The sequence below is a fragment of the Paroedura picta genome, chromosome 2 (genome assembly GCF_049243985.1).
Source record: "Paroedura picta isolate Pp20150507F chromosome 2, Ppicta_v3.0, whole genome shotgun sequence".
Classification (NCBI taxonomy): Eukaryota; Metazoa; Chordata; class Lepidosauria; order Squamata; family Gekkonidae; genus Paroedura; species Paroedura picta.
In genome coordinates this window covers 165,728,274-165,744,484 of record NC_135370.1, presented here as the reverse complement: position 1 = coordinate 165,744,484, position 16,211 = coordinate 165,728,274, and the positions used below count along the sequence as shown (strand labels likewise).

The following is a 16,211-nucleotide window of genomic DNA, read 5'->3' as shown; positions in this document are numbered from 1 at the left end:
AAAGACCTGTACATTCTCATTGTTGCAGTTCCAACAAAGTCCCTCCCCCTGGAGGGGATCTTTTTTTCACTCAGAGGAGCATGGTAATGATGACTCGCCAGCTCACACACCAGCTAGATGGGTCTCTACGTTAGGAAGAATCAAGGCATATTTGTTGCAACGTGTTTTTTGTTTTGTTTTTTTTAACCTGTGCTTAAAGGGAAAGGGGCTTTTCCGGAGCATGATAACAACCGCCCATTGGCTGTTTGTTTGATTGACGGCCAGGGGCAGGACCAAGCACAGAAAAAATCGCTTCCTTTCTAGCGATTCCTGCGAGACCAGAAACCTGTGGGGAACGAATGAAACGCTACTGGATACCACTACAAATGCAGGTATGCGTAATGCCGAGATTCCACTATTTAAAATAGCGTTTCCGCTTTGTGGAACCAATTGTCAACACTGGTCCTTGTGCGGAAACACCCTTGCTATTGTAGACCTTGGGTATTGCTAATAGCCACTGTTTTCTAATAATCACTATTGCTAATAGTTACTGTTTCTCAGTTTAGAAAAGGGACAGCTAAAGGGACATGATAGAGGTTTATACAATTATGGAGGATATGGAGAGAGCTGACAAAAAAAAATGTCAATTTCTCCCTAAATACTGGAATTCAAGGGTATCCGGTGAAGCTGATGCACAGTAGATTCAGGACAGACAAAAGGAAATACTACTTCAAACAGAAAGTGATTAAAATGTGGAATTCACTGCTAGAGGAAGCAGTGATGACCACAAGAATAAACAGCTTTCAAGGGATTAGATTCGTGGAGGATAAGTCTATCAGCAGCTGCTAGCCATGGGGACTGAGAGGAACCTTCACATTCAGAGCCAGGAAGCAACATCAGGGGGAGGCCCTGGCCTCTCTGCCCTGTTGCTGTCCATCCAGAGGAACTGGTTAGCCACTGTGTGAAACAGGATGCTGGACTAGATGGTCTGATCCAGCAGGGCTCTTCTTATGTTCTTATGGAGGGTGGACCCTATGACATTATACCTAAGGGATCCCCTCTCTTCCCCTTAACCCCTCTCCCTGCTCTACCACAAATCTCCAGCAATTTTCCAACCCAGAGCAAAACATACATTTATAGGGCTGCCTGCTTTGGGAAAAGCTCCCACCCAGCCTGCTCATCTTTTGATGCTTCTCCTTACCAATCTGAAGAAGAAGAAGAAGAAGAAGAAGAGTTGGTTCTTATATGCCGCTTTTCCCTACCTGAAGGAGGCTCAAAGCGGCTTACGGTCGCCTTCCCATTCCTCTCCCCACAACAGACACCCTGTGGGGTGGGTGAGGCTGAGAGAGCACTGATATCACTGCCCGGTCAGAACAGTTTTATCAGCGCCGTGGCGAGCCCAAGGTCACCCAGCTGGTTGCATCATGATCATGATCAGATCATGATCAGACACCTAGACACCCCAACTCAAAAAGGGCTCCTTAACCCAACTTTTGATTGTACAAAATTTCTTCCACTGTAACCTGTCCTCCTTCAGGTCTAATCAACAACGCCACAGGATAAATATTTCCTTGGCTTTCTTTAAATCCCTTTTAATCTCTTGAATTTATGCCAGGGTATTAGTTGATTTCATGACTGATTCTATAATATATACCGATGAAAAAGGAAGATTCTGCTCCCAGTTACAAGTCCTCCAGGGCCCACTACATACTATTTTTCCTGCAAACAGCTCTTGGTAACCCAAATAGGGCTATCCTTTTTTTTCTTTCTTTTATTATTTGCCTATATGATACGATATGATGCGTTGGTGTGCTTTCCCTTCTAAGCTTCTAGCAAGGGCCAAACAAATCTGCTTCCTGAGAAGGCTTGTTGCTGCCCCTCCATGGCAGCTTGTGTAACGGTGAAACTGATTTTCAACACCACATGCTGCAGAATAGCAAGTATGAAAATATTAAGGAGGACACAAAACGGAGCATCGCTAACTTCAATAAGCATAATCAGGCAACAGAGAACCACCAAAATCAATAAGAATCAATAGGAAAAAATATTATTCTGCCACTAAGCAGGGTGTGCACTATTCGTTTTCATTTCATATCCCGCTCTTACTTGTGCATCATTTTCAACTTTGTTATTTTTACTTTCTGCACCATATCTAATTGTTGCAATCCTAGCTCTTTTGTGTCACTCATCATGTCTCTCATGCTATTTGACTGCAATGTTTTACACCATGGGTCTCAGTGGGAAATGAGGGCTCTGGAGTTAATTTAAAAAAATAAACTCTTCTTTGCTTTAAGGCATTCTTGAGTACATGCCACAGCCTGAAAGAAGCAGGGGGAAATCCAGGGGGAAACCGCCCTGAGCCCTCGGGGAGGATGGTATATAAATATAATAAATAAAATAAATAAATAAAAACAATATCAGATAATACCTTCTGTTATACCCACACTGTTGGATCTTGTCCGCCTTTGGATACCAAGCTAGGATAATGCCTACTTGCTGGGAGGAATGAGCTTTTGGTTCATACCCAGTTTTTAAATGTCTCTTTCATACTATGAATTACTTTCTGCGAAGCAAACATATGGCTGGTTTTCTCTCACACAGATCCGTGGAAGAGGTGAAAAATTGCATGCTTTTGTTTTGAGGCCTAATTCATACAATATTTATGTGGCACAGATGCTGTGGCAAAGCCTCATCCCTGCGCTTGGCTTCTGTGCCATATCAACAATGTATGGGAAATTGTGCTTGCGTCAACATGCCGGCTTCGTAAAGACTACTGACACGGATGTCATTTGGTCACAGGGTAGCCCTTTCTTGGCATATCTGCCCCACAACAGAAACATATGAAGCAGGCCTCAGGGATGGAGCACCTATCAATGACTCTTCCCCTTTGATTTACAAACAACATCCAAATTTAATACATGCAGGCGAACCAAAGTTAGTGCTACCTCCAGAGACCAGGGCTGAATCTGCATGGAGCTTTTATTCCATTCCGAGGAATGGAATTCACTCCCTGAATGAGATTTCCATTTTGATTTTGGGTGATTTAAATTCTCCCTCTGCAGCAAGCAGGATTGATCCGGAGTGACCCTACCTTTCCCCCGCAATACCCTGGAGTGGATATAACCCTCGGTATTTGAAAAATCAGCATGACTAAAGGTACAGCTCTCTGCTTGTCCCGAACTAACTAGCTTCCTTGAGCCTCCAACGCTGTAGAAAAGTCCTGATTGGCCAGGGCATCAGTTCCAAGGCTTCCTTATTCCCAGGCTGTAAGGTTTCCCTTAAGGGGAAGCCCTAACTTCTCTTGGAAGAAGCTCCAGAAGCCCTAACTTCTCTTGGCAGAGATTTGCCTCTTGGATTTATTCCCCCTCCTCTGCTGTCTCCAATCCTCTCCCCCCCCCCCCTTCAAGAAAAGAAAGAGGCTCCGGCTGCACTTGGTCCCCCCCCCCTTCTGAGCTTCCCTAATCACATGCAGAACACTCTCTGTTTCATTGGGGAAGGGGGAATACAGGAAGGCCCGAATTCAAATCGATCTGAATTCAGCAGAATCCACAACGGGAAAAAACAAATTATGTGCAGAATCAGACCAGGATTCTGAATTTGGATGAAATCCTGGACTATAATCCAGTTTGTATGAGGGAGACACTAACTCCAGTAGACTCACATGCCTGCATCTGCACATCATAATTAACTGGAGTTATCCATGCAAGAAGGAAAGAGGAAGAGGAAGGAGAAAGCTATGAGTTACATGCAGGGCAGCAAGCTGCATCTGCGCACATCCAGGATTAATGATGTCTAAAGCGATTTCTAAATCTATCCTGAATGATCAGGTCTATTGCCTGATCTTACGAGCTACCACAGAAGTGTGAGCCAAAGGTCCCCACCCATGATGCCCACGGACTGTGCTGCTGGGTGTGGACTGGCATGCTGCTACAGAAGTCTGGATCAGGAATGGCAGCTGGGCATAGTCTTTACTAAAGCCGGAGCTTCATGTGGCAGAAGGGGGCTGCACTGAAAGGAATTGCCAAGGCCACAGTCGTAAGCAAACCAGAGAGTCAATGGATTGGTGAAGGTCCAAAACAAACTGGAGTGTTAAGCTGAGAGATGAAGATGCCAACAGGAAATGTCCAGAGTCTAGGTCAGTGCTACTGATCTAAGGCCAGTAAGGAATACAGGTACAAGAGTGTGCAGTCAGCCTGCATAAGAAACTAAGCACATTACATCAACACTGCATTCCTCATGGATGTCCCTTAAATCAAGTTGAGCAGTCTATGTGGAAGTTGCTCTGCAATCACTCACTGTCATCAGGATCCATATATGGTCATGCTAACCTACCCCCCAATGGTCAATGATGGGCCAGGAGGGGGCAGGAAGGGGAGGGGCTCCAGATGAGCATGCACACGGTTATGCTTCCCAATCATGTTATGCACCATCACGCCACTTCTGGGGTGTCTTAAAGTCTGAAGAATTTTTCCTAATGGTAAAAAAAATTGCAAAAGGGTGGTATAAGCTTTGGAGAGTCGAAGCTCTCTTGCAATGAATCAGGAGGTTCAAGAGGCAACAAGAGGCAGGCGGCAGCAGATGTCAAATGCAGCTTTAAATTGTGGATCAACAGACTTTCCAACTCTGATCCCCAAGCCTAACTCTCTCTAGGCCATGTATGAAGATCAGGGCTATTCAGAAAAAGAGAGAGAGAGTATTCCATACTTAAGACACTCAAACACATTGTGAACAGAAAGTAAGGCTACGAGCTCTATTTAAACAGCATGGCTTCAAAGCTTACTGCTCACCCCCGCTACACCAGTTTCACATATTTGCACCACATTTGTTATCTGATCGGGGACTGTTAATCTTACGGCCAAATTATAAGTGAATTGTGTATGTACACAGCAGGGAGCCGATTCCCGTGCCAAGAAGTTTCTTCCCAGGGTTTGTTTGGCATGCCCTTTCCTCTCCACCCCTCACAGCAGTTTGCTTGTCTGCCAGACCTTATCCTCCTCCTGCACTGTGCCCATGATATTACGTGCTTATTTGTTGAAATATTATATTGCAGGTTGTCCTCTCTCTCTCTCTCTCTCTCTCTCTCTCTCTCTCGTGGTTTTTAGCTTCACAGAGACCTCTGCCCCACCTCCCCAATGAACCTCACAAGGAACTCTCACAGCAAAAGTGTTCATTAGTGTAAAGCAAAAATAGAACCCACGAACCAGATGCTTCCTGGGTGCACAATCACTCCAGAACGGATAGACAGAAAAAGACAGGCCAGCTTGGCGGATGTGCAGCAGCTACGATGCCTTCAGGCAACTGTTTCCAGATTTTCAGGCTAAACGTGTGTCCCCTGCAATTTCTGTCAATCACAAAACTTTTGACGAGCCGCTTGCTGACGATTCATGGGTATTCTCAGCTTGGGTGGCTGCCACTTAAATCGACTTCTACTTTTGCACGGGTTCGGATCAAGTCAAGCAGTACAGTAAGTAATTTTAGAAAAGAGCAAGAGTCTGGCATCACCTTAAAGCAGTCTTTTTCGACTTTTCGATGGTGGAGGAATCCCTGAAATAAATTTTCAAGCTTCGAGGATTCCCGGAAGTGATGTCAGCTGGCCACACTTCCCTGTCATGCCCCCAGGAACTGACACGTAACTGGAAGTGACATCACCACCTGCACCCTTCGCCGTCCTTTCACTTCCCCTCACCTTTACTACTGCCAAGATGGCTCTACCTCACACTGGCTTGAAATAATGGCAGGAGCTAAGAAGATAGCTTTCGAATTATGGTGTTGGAGACGAATGCTGCGAATCCCATGGACAGCCAAAGTTACCAACAAGATAGTTTTAGAGAGGAGCAAACCAACTATGTCATGAGAAGGGAAGATATTATGGCTAAATCTCACTTACTTTGGACACATCATGCGATCAACCTTGTTAGAAAAATCATTAATGCTCGGCATGGTCAGTGGCAAAAGGAAACGTGGTCACCAAAGGATCCGCTGGCTCGACATGATCAAAGCCGACACAGGGATGACCATGAACCAACTAAAAGAAGCAGTCAGAGACAGGGGCGCATGGCGAAGACTTTCCTATAGAATCACCGAGGGTCGGACACAAATGAACGGATATCATCATCATCATCATCATCAAGAAGAAGAAGAAGAAGAAGAAGAAGAAGAAGAAGAAGAAGAGTTGGCTCTTATATGTCGCTTTTCCCTACCCGAAGGAGGCTCAAAGCGGCTTACAGTCACCTTCCCATTCCTCTCCCCACAACAGACACCCTGTGAGGTGGGTGAGGCTGAGAGAGCCCTGATATCACTGCCTGGTCAGAACAGTTTTATCAGTGCCATGGCGAGCCCAAGGTCACCCAGCTGGTTGCATGTGGGGGAGCGCAGAATCGAACCCAGCATGCCAGATTAGAAGTCCGCACTCCTAACCACTAAACCAAACTGGCTCTCAAGATAGTCCAGGCCTCCCATACCACAATGAAACCAACTTTCCCCACTTTGATTTTTACTCCCACAGCCTAACCACCAAGCCCTCTGGACAGAGGCAGCCAGTTCCCTTGCTTGTGGCCAAGTCCATTAAGATAGGAGGGGAAAGACCATTGACCCCCTCTGGATCTCCCAGGGACTCCCAAGGGTCCACAAACTCCTGGTTGGGAATCCCTGCCTTAAAGACGAACAACTTTTGTGGTAGGGTAGGAGCTTTCCTGAGTCACGGATCACTTATTCAGTAATTTGGTGATCATAACTGCGAAACATAAAGTCCCAGTAGAGCCAATGGCACACACATCTCCTTTGTACAAAATTCAGAGTTATCTGTTCTCAGAGTATATTTTTCTATGGGACTCGCTGCTACTGTAAGACTATAGTCTGGTACAGACAACCAACTCATGTGCTGACTCACAATTCCATTCATGTTTGTTCATAAGCAGATCCCACTAAATTTACTGAGACTCAAATCCTTAGGTGAGGTTATTTATTTATTTATTTATTTATTATGGATTTGACTTGTTGACTACCATTCTCAAGCCAGCCGAGTCACAGCGGTTTATAACAGCGTAACACTGAGATAAAAACCCTAACCCTACCCCCGACGTCCTCATTCAGCTCAACCAGACTAATCTGATTCCATGCCATAAGGTGGGTGTTAAGATGTTCAGAAATGTGGAGGAGGAGCCATACAGATCTATGCTCTGGCCTCAATCAAATACCTGGTGGAAGAGCTCTGTCTTGTAGGCCCTGTGGAACTGTGGTAGCCGCCTCCTGGGAGCTCATTCCACCAGGTAGGGGCCAAGACGGGAAAGGCCCTAGCACTGGTTGAGGCCAGGTGTACCTCACACGAAGCCCTGATCTCATGGTGAACATACACACATTAGAAGCTGTTTTATACCAAGTCAGTCAGTTCACATGTCTCTGGAACCTCCCGCAAGGATTTATTTAAATTATTATCTTGTTCTTTCCCCTATTAATGGGATCTTTTCCAGACTTCCTACTGCAGACTCAAATGGTTGGTTTTGCTGGATAAAGTTAGGAGTTTTTGCACTGCAAATATTTTTCAAGGTCACCTGTGTTTTATCCTTATGCCTGTGAGTAGCTGGGTTAAACTGCAAAGCCCAGTAGGACCTTAAAGCCAAATAAAAATTTCTAGGAAATAAGGACTTTTTTAATCAAAGTTAATGGGGTTTGATACATAAAAGCTTATACCTAGGAAAACTTTGTTTGTTTTAAACAGGGGTAGTCAAACTGCGGCCCTCCAGATGTCCCTGGATTACAATTCCCATGAGCCCCATGCCAGCATTCTCTGGCAGGGGCTCATGGGAATTGTAGTCCACGGACATCTGGAGGGCCGCAGTTTGACTACCCCTGGTCTTAAAGGTACTGCTGGACTTGCAATTTGTTCTGTCCTCTGTAATCCCTCTCCCACCAGCTTCCGTTGACTTGTCCACACACCCACGCCCTCATCCAAAGAAGTGACAAAAGGAATTTTCACACCAGCCTTTGCTTTCTGATCCTCTTTCACACTGTTAACATTAATATCTTCTGTTCATGGGAAACAGAAAGCAGAGGAGAAGCATTCAGTCATGCAAATGAGCATTCTGGTCAACACAAGTTTGATATTGGTATTCAAAATCCTACCAAAGGAAGGAGAGACACTTTATATACTTTTGTCTGCTGCTTCTGGCAAAAATGATGCTAAATCTGTCAGTCCATAAATATAAATGCACAATCTGCCCCAAGCAGGACACAAACATGGATGCCAGTCTCCAGGACAAGTTCAGATCGTGTGAGAAAGAGGAGCTGACCAACTAACAACTTCCTCCACGGCACAGGGAGGTCATAAAATTCTACACATACTTTAGGACAATAGGCTTCCCAGGAATTGGCAACTAATCTTGTCAGTTTCTCAATTCTACTTTCCTTTTAAACATCTACATAAATTAGCAATTCCTAGCACCTTTCCAAAACTTAAAAGCTTTCCCATCCAGTACTCAAAGGGTCATCAGGAACCGTATCAGTTTTACCACAGAGACAGGAGGATTGTATTTTATCCAGTTACCTTTAATTCTTTTGCTTAACTCTGTGCTGTGGTAAAGATCTGCTCTTTAAACTTTGTTATTTTACTAAATTGGTTATGCATTGGAAGGGGGCCATGGTTCTCTGATCCACGTAGTGCTCCCCTACCTTGGAAATGCTGGCCAGTGCAAAGGGAAGACCCAGAGGGGTGTTCTTTTGCAGTAACTCGTCCCCATAGTGCCTACATGCTGGGGCCGTGGGAGACCACAGAGACAAGGCTTCACAGGTGTAAAAGGGACAGTTGGAGGTCCTGGTTCTCCCAGCTGTGACCCTGTGGTGGCAGTGGATGTTACCCAGAGAGTCCCTTTTGGCACCTGCCTAGAGTGAGCAACCAACCAAAACCAGGGGTGGGCAAGGCAGAAGCGGGCCAGTTCCATCACAGGGGGAATGGGATGTAATCTCCATCCACTAGGTGTAGTAGTTCTAAGAACCAGATCTGAAGAGGCAAGAAAGTAGCCACCAGTATCCCGTCTGTTCTATCTGCTATCATTTCCCCTAGCTCAGGAGAAGAAAGGGGAAGGGGGTGCACAGACCAGTGTGTCTGACAAAGGTATCTGTAATGCATTCTCCAAGTGCCATTAAGCCTAAACTATTACAGATGAAAATAATACTATGGGTTTGGTTACTCAAACATACAATAACCCAGTTGTCAAGATATAGAGCAACCTTGCATACGGGAATGTGTTACCACAACAGCCATACATTTGGCAAACACTCTGGAAGTTATAGCCAGCGCAAATGAGAGGTGTACTGGAATACGTCTGAAGCATAAAAAGTTTTGGTGACAATGGTGAATTGAAATACGAAAATAGGCATCCTTTAAATCAAGACCTGCAAACCACAATCTCAGGACAAGGAAGTCAATCACAGAAGAAAGTGAAACCATTCGGAACTTTGAAATTTTTAAGAACTTGTTTACTTTTCTAAGATGCAATATAGGTCTGTGTCTGTGTCCATGATCCTTTTTATATACTTCAAAGAATCTCAAATTAAAACCTTGGGCAAACCTCACGTGGAATCTGCTCTACTGCACCCAACCTGAGGAGCTCGTCCAATTTAACTTTAAACTCTGAGCAGGGATTGTCTATGGCTGTTGAGGCACTCAAAGCAAGCTGAAGTTTGCTTCTCCACAAAGTCTAAACTTTGGTTTAATTACAGAATCTTAGTATGCAGGGGAAGCAAAGTACATCTTGTCGTTCGGGTTTATGAATTCAGGTGAAGTACAAATAAATGAAGCTGCTATCTACTGAGTCAGACCACTGGTATACCAAGGTCAGTATTATCTGCCCAGACTCTCCAGGGTCATAAGCAGAGATCATTCATATTATGTACCAGAATCATAGAGTTGGAAGGGAACTCCAGGGTCATCTAGTCCAACCCCCTATAGAATGTAGGGGATTCACAACTACCTGCCCACTCAGTTACCCAGATTATATGTCCAGATGATGTCCCCCCCCCCTCAAATGATATTGTCACAGATTATGTGGAAACACATAACCTGCAACAAGCTGATTCTGGAAGGAGTGTGGGGCCGGATAAGGAAGACAGGCAGCAGAGGCAACAGCGGCTGGGCAGGGCTGGCGCTAAGCTCCACTCGCTGCACTGCTGCCGCCACCCATCTTCTGCACCCAGTCTTGTACTCCTGACGCTGGGACTGGCCATGCAAGACAGACGGTGGTGCAATGAGTGGGACTGGGCCCTGCTTGCTGTGCTGCCGCTGCCTGTCTTCCGAGGCCAGCCCCACACTTCTGACAGTGGGACCAGCCGTGGAAGACAGAGGTGGTGCAGTGAGCGGGGCTCAGCGCCACACCTGGCCAGCCTCTGACCGTCTTCTTTTCCATCTACTAGCATGCTTCCCGGGGCTGGACAAACAGACGTCTTGTCTGCAGTCATTTACAGGAGCATGCCTAGAGGAAGTGAGAGCTGCCCCTACCGGTGAGGGCCCCAACAGCTGCCTGCAGCCTTTCCGGGTCCTGCGGGGGAGAGGAAGGCTGTCCATAGTGTTCTTCCACCACCACCCCAATCTAGCACCCGTTATATTCTGGAATGCAATAGGCTTGGCCCCTAATAAACAAACAAACAAATAAAAATAGAGTTGGAATGGTCCATACCGGCCATCTAGCCTCACCCCTTGTTCAATGCAGGATCAGCCGAAAATATCCATGGAAAGCATCTGTCCAGCTGCTGCTTGAAGACCAAAGGGGAGCTCATCACCTCCTTAAGCAGCCAATTCCACTGCTGAAGTACTCCGACTGCGTACTTCCCCCTCTGATAAATAGCCGGTACCATTCTACATGGAGTTTAAACCCATTACTGCAGGTCCTATCCTCTGCTGCCAACCAGAACTTTTAGTCCCTGAGTTTCGACTATGAGAGGCACAGAGACAGACAGAGAGAGAGAGAGAGAGAGAGAGAGAGAGAGAGAGAGAGAGAGAGAGAGAGAGAGAGAAAGCTCTTTCTCCTAGAGTGCTATTTATAAGTATGTTTACAACCTTTTGAAGTCACTAAGTTAACACATCATATCATATGCGTTTCTCTAACAGCTTCCAAACAGACCAAAAAGCAAACGCATGCCCATATGAACTTGCAGCTATTAAACTGACCTTGCTGAAGAAGAGACACGGAGATACTTCATTGTCCTTCTCCAGAACACCCAGTTCCTATCTAATAAATCACCCACTCTTAACAGGAAGCAGCATAACACTCAGATATCTCCAAGTTCTGTTCAAGCTGTGAAGAGTTTATTATTATTTATTTATATTTATATTTATATACCTCCTTCCCCGGAGGCTCAGAAAGTCACACTAGTGCAGCCTTTTTCAACTTTCTGACCATGACGGGATCGCTGATATATTTTTCAGGCTTTGAGATACCAGGAAGTGATGTCAGCTGGCCACGCCTCCCTGTCACACACCCCAGAAAGGGGGGGGGGGGTCAACCTGTCGCAGCCACCATTTTGAAAACTGAAAGTACACTGGGGGCCTTTGCAGTACCATATTCTACCGTGGTTGGGAAACCCTGGACTAGTATATGGAAGACCCACGTTTAAGCTCCCACTGGGCAGAAAAATGGGGTACAAATGAAACAAATAAAACAAAAAGGAATTATGAGGCAAAACTTTCCTCTCCCCATTATTCTGATCGTTCTCTGCGACGGATATCACATAAATAATTAGACGAAAGTGCAGTTTTGTTAATGGAACATCCTTGGGAATTTGTCCACTTTCATAAATCGGGGGGGGGGAGATGACAGAGTGCCCCCACAATTTAATCGTCAGTAGCTGTGACATTATCAAGTTGCTACACAGTGACTGTACCCTATCACGAAAATGAGCGGAAAAGGGGATTAACCAAGGAACTGTCCGGTCCATCCATTTCTACAACCCAGAACAACACATATTTGTGTTTTGCATGCAGAGGGAAAGCAATGAAAAATACGTGCATAACCAGAAAAGGCACAGAGATGGGAGAAATAACTGCACACTATTCAATAACACTGATGGAGATTGGAGAGCCGAGGCAGATCTGCAGACACAATCCCTTTCCCTTAATAAAATTGCACATAAATGAATATGTGTAACAAACAGCAAGGCATATAGCATACATCCTGTATAGCGACTGAAATAAAGGCCCGTGCAAATGCACACACACATGTACGTATTTCATGTGTGGCAGTGAGGATGGGGGAAATACACACACCCATATGCATGACAACACTGCGCGTTTGTTCCTCCAGCTCTGTTGCTATGCGCACACTCCACATGGTGCACTGCACCCTCCATATTCATTTGGCACATGAAGCGCTCATTTCCTCCCTTCCACTCTCTGCACAAATAGGAAGCGCCGGCTGGCGAGACGCCCATGCACACCCATCCCGCTTTTCACATGGCAACAGAGATGCCACTTGAAGGACAACAAAAACACACCCATCTATCACGGCAGAGAGGGGGAACCGGCATCTTCCAACACGCTCCAAAGAAATAGGAAGCCACAATGGCCGTTTCTGACACATCACGGATACGCATGCATCATCGAAACTAGCAACAAAGGCCTCTTCTCCGTTAGCTTTTCCCAGCCCAGAAATTTAGGCTGGCCTTTTGCTGTGTGTGAATGGCTGCACACCAGTCTTTGCCTTCGCAGAAAGGCAGGCTGGGAAACATAAACCAGAGTTGCTGGCAGGAGAGAACAGGAGAGGCAGGAGGACAAAACGGCAGGGCTGAGATTTCCAGAAGGGAAGCGGCTGAGGCTGGAACCTGCCCGAAAGCCGGGTCCTGTGTGCCGCCCCCCCCCCCCCAAATCTGCTCCCCCCAGTCTCAGCTGCCACAAGGACTGACCAGGATTAGTCCGGCTGAGTTCCCGCCCCGGAGGGGAGTCATGTTGCCAACTGTGTCCTTCCAAGGGGAAACATCCCTCTTTGGCTACAAGGGATGCCCACCCCAAGAGGGATGCGGAAGGGCGGAAGCCACTCTGCAAATGCTCAGAGTAACACACACACATACATACAAACACACACCGGTTGTTACCCCTCGGGTTGCCAACTGACCGGGGCAGGGGAGGAGGGCCTAGCCTGTGTCGCTGCATCAAAGCGATCACGCAGCCGGCAGGCGAGGGTGAGGCTTTCCCACGGAGCTCCACAGAATCGCCTGCGAATGCGCAGAGGCGCAGGGGCTGCCGGAAGAGTTGGCAACCGCCTGCCTCCCAGCGCTGCGGGCGGAGAGGCAAGCGGAGGGAGGCAGAGCGCGCCCTCTGGCCGGTGGGCCAAGGCAAGAGCCCCGGGGGAGGGCTGCGCTTGCGGCCGGCCTGCCAGGTGAGCGCTCCCCTGCCCGCCCCCAGCGCGGCTCTCCTCTCCCTCCCACCCACCCCCTCCGCAGCCGCCCCGCAGCCGCGGCGGGAGACGAGGCGTCGCTGTGCCTGCTAGACTTGCGCGCCGGAGGAGGAGGAGGAGGAAGAGGAGGCGAAAGGCGCCGCCGCCGCTCGGCTGACTCACCTCATTTTGCCCGCAGTCGGGCTGTGCGCAGCCGCCCCTGGCCAGCGTCTCCCCTCCTGCGCAGCGGGAAGCTTCCCCGGCGGGCCCGGCCTTGCGCTTCGGCGGCGGCGGCGCTGCTGCTGCTGCTGCTGCTCGTGCGGCGGCGGCGGCGTCTGTGGCTGTCAGATGCTCACTGGAGGGGCGCCGCGGGTGCGGAGAGAGGCCGGCGGGCGGCGGCGCGGCTGCATGTGCGGCTGGCTCGTCCGGCGGGGCTGCGGCTCGCCTGGCGGCGCATCTTCTCCGGCCGGCTAACTGGGGCGCTGCGGCCGCGCCTCGGCGCCCGGCGAGGGCTCCAGGGGCCTTGCCATCTTCCCCGCGGGGCCCGGGCTGGGGCGAGGGAGGGGGAGGCGTGGGGCGGCGCGGAGAGGAAGCGCACAAAGCCCGCCGCGCTCGCCGCTGCCAGAGACTTCCGCCGGCCCAGCCTGTCTGCCGCGCTGACGGCGGCTCCTGACGGCACCGCGGACCTGGCAAGGCCGGCCAGCCAGGCGCGCGCCCGGGGAGAGACGCGGGACCTGCACGCGACGGCCGGGGCGAGCCGAGCGCGCGCGCACGCGCGGTCCAGGAGCGCGCGCCTCTGGCTTCTCAGCCGCTGGAGCTGCTGCGGCGGCGGCAGCAGCCTTGGGTGTCCCCGGGTAGCTGGGCTCGTGTGGGCGCGTCGCGGGTGCTCCTGGCCCGACGGAGAGGCGCTGTGGGGCAGGGTCCGAGGGTTGGACGACGCCCCCCTTGGCCACGGCGCTCCCGGTTCCTCTCCCTTAGCCGTGAGTGGAGTTGAGGGTCCCCGCCCTCGGTCCTGCTGCACACCTGTCACGTGTGAGTGGCTGGTTCTCTTCCTATGGGAAGGCCCCACTTTGGACCACAGCTGTGGCGTGTGTGAAGGGGCTTCAGCCCTCTCCCAGCCCCTCTTCCTGCCATGGGAATGCTGTTTGGGGTAAGCCACAAATGTACCCGTAGGTTTGCCCAGTGGACCATAGAATGCACCTCAGGAACCTTTTCTAGCCAGGAAAAGAGCAAGGGGGTGGAAGCTTAAGAGCCTTCTTAAGCCTCCACCCCCATAAGAAATTCCATCTCAACATCCGGAAGAAGTTCCTGACAGTTAGAGCCGTTTCTCAGTGGAACAGGCTTCCTCGGGAGGTGGTGGGTTCTCCATCTTTGGAAATGTTTAAACAGAGGCTGGAGAGCCATTTGACGGAGAGGCTGATTCTGTGAAGGCTCAAGGGGGTGGCAGGTTACAGTGGATGAGCGATAGGGTTGTGAGTGTCCTGCATAGTGCAGGGGGTTGGACGAGATGACCCATGAGGTCCCTTCCAACTCTATGATTCTATGGGCCTTTTCGCACGGGGATCTTTGTTGCAAATTGTTTGCGGAATGAAAAATCGCCATTTAAAATAGTGGAATTCGTCGTTATGCATACCTGCCTTTGTAGTGGAATCAGTTGCGTTTTTTAGCGTTTCCCACAGGCTTCCGGTCTCGGCAGAAATCGCTAGAAAGAAAGCGCTATTGCCAAGCTCGTCCCGCCCCTGGCCGTCAAGCAGCCAATGGGCAGCCGTTAGCATGCTCCCAAACAGCCCCTTTCCCTTTAAGAAAGGTTTAAAAAAAAAAAACAGACCCATAGCAACGAATCTAGGTAGATTCGTTGCTACGGAGAGACCCATCCAGCTGCCTAATGTGAGCTGTCGTTTGATTGTATGATCGTTTGCACGCTGCCTCGAGTGATAAAAAAAAATTCCCCCCCCCCTTCTCACGGGCCCGGTTTTCGGCTGAATTTATGTGTAAAAAATAAAGGGACTTTATTTCAGCAAACGGGCTTTTAAGTGGTTTGTGCTTAGTGACTAAAGGTGAAGGACTGAAGCCAGGGAAGCCTCTAAACAGAAAGAGGCTCGCCGGTGCGTTTATCCCCGCTCGCTCGGAGAAAAAAAAATGGCGATCGCTTCGCCGGAAGTTTGGAGGAGAGAGCCAGGGGGAGGGACTTTGAAGAACCAGCAACAATGGTAACGCACAGGTCTTTAGCGCTACTGTTGCAGATTGGTTGCAGGAGTGTATCGCTATCCGGAGGGTGAATCCACTTTTCTGGATTCCCCTGAAAGCGCCACAACGAAGCGCTTTTTGCGGGTCGGTTTCAGGATTGTTGCAGATTGTCTACGACGTCGTGGGTTATGGCAAATTAGTAGCGTTTCCAATTAGCAACCATTGTGCTATTTTGAAGCCGTGCGAAATGGCCCTATGATTCTCCCACTGTGCCACCGTTGTGATCCAAATCGGGCACCAATGCACATAGGAATTGAGAAGAACCCTAGATGCTATGTCTCCATTTAACATCCCAGGGAGGATTTGGGGGTGGGGATTGACACACTGCTCTTACACTGGTGCATGCAGCTTCCAGTGTGATGTCATGCTTTTGGGGGTTAACCATAGAGTTTTTGGAAAATCCTAGAGAGCACTCTTTCCAGCACCATAAGACCACTTCTGACTTTTGCTAGAAGTGAGTTTGCTGGCACTTTCACATTTCTCCACCTTATTTCCCCTTAGCGATACAACTGGGCAATGTTAGGAATTCCACGCCATAGCCCTGTGGATGTGACTTTTACATACAGACAGATGTGACTGTTGTGCTCTGTAGAACTTGTGAATTGGCAATCCCCTCCATTGGCC

At 48.8% G+C, this 16,211-nt stretch overlaps 1 protein-coding gene across 6 annotated transcripts in view; it reads right to left on the bottom strand.

The window, feature by feature from the left end:
• EVL (Enah/Vasp-like) overlaps positions 1-13,996 on the bottom strand; it is a 188,655-nt gene extending 174,659 nt beyond the window's left edge. For 4 of the 6 annotated variants that reach the window (XM_077323667.1, XM_077323662.1, XM_077323668.1 and 1 more), the window contains exon 1: positions 13,080-13,378. In XM_077323667.1, the coding sequence (XP_077179782.1) occupies positions 13,080-13,117 (38 nt within the window). In that variant the 5' untranslated portion in view covers positions 13,118-13,378. Of the gene's footprint in view, positions 1-13,079; positions 13,379-13,523 lie in introns of those variants that run through there. The other 2 variants (XM_077323666.1, XM_077323661.1) reach the window with 2 other exon arrangements.
• Between the last annotated feature and the right edge of the window lie 2,215 nt (positions 13,997-16,211).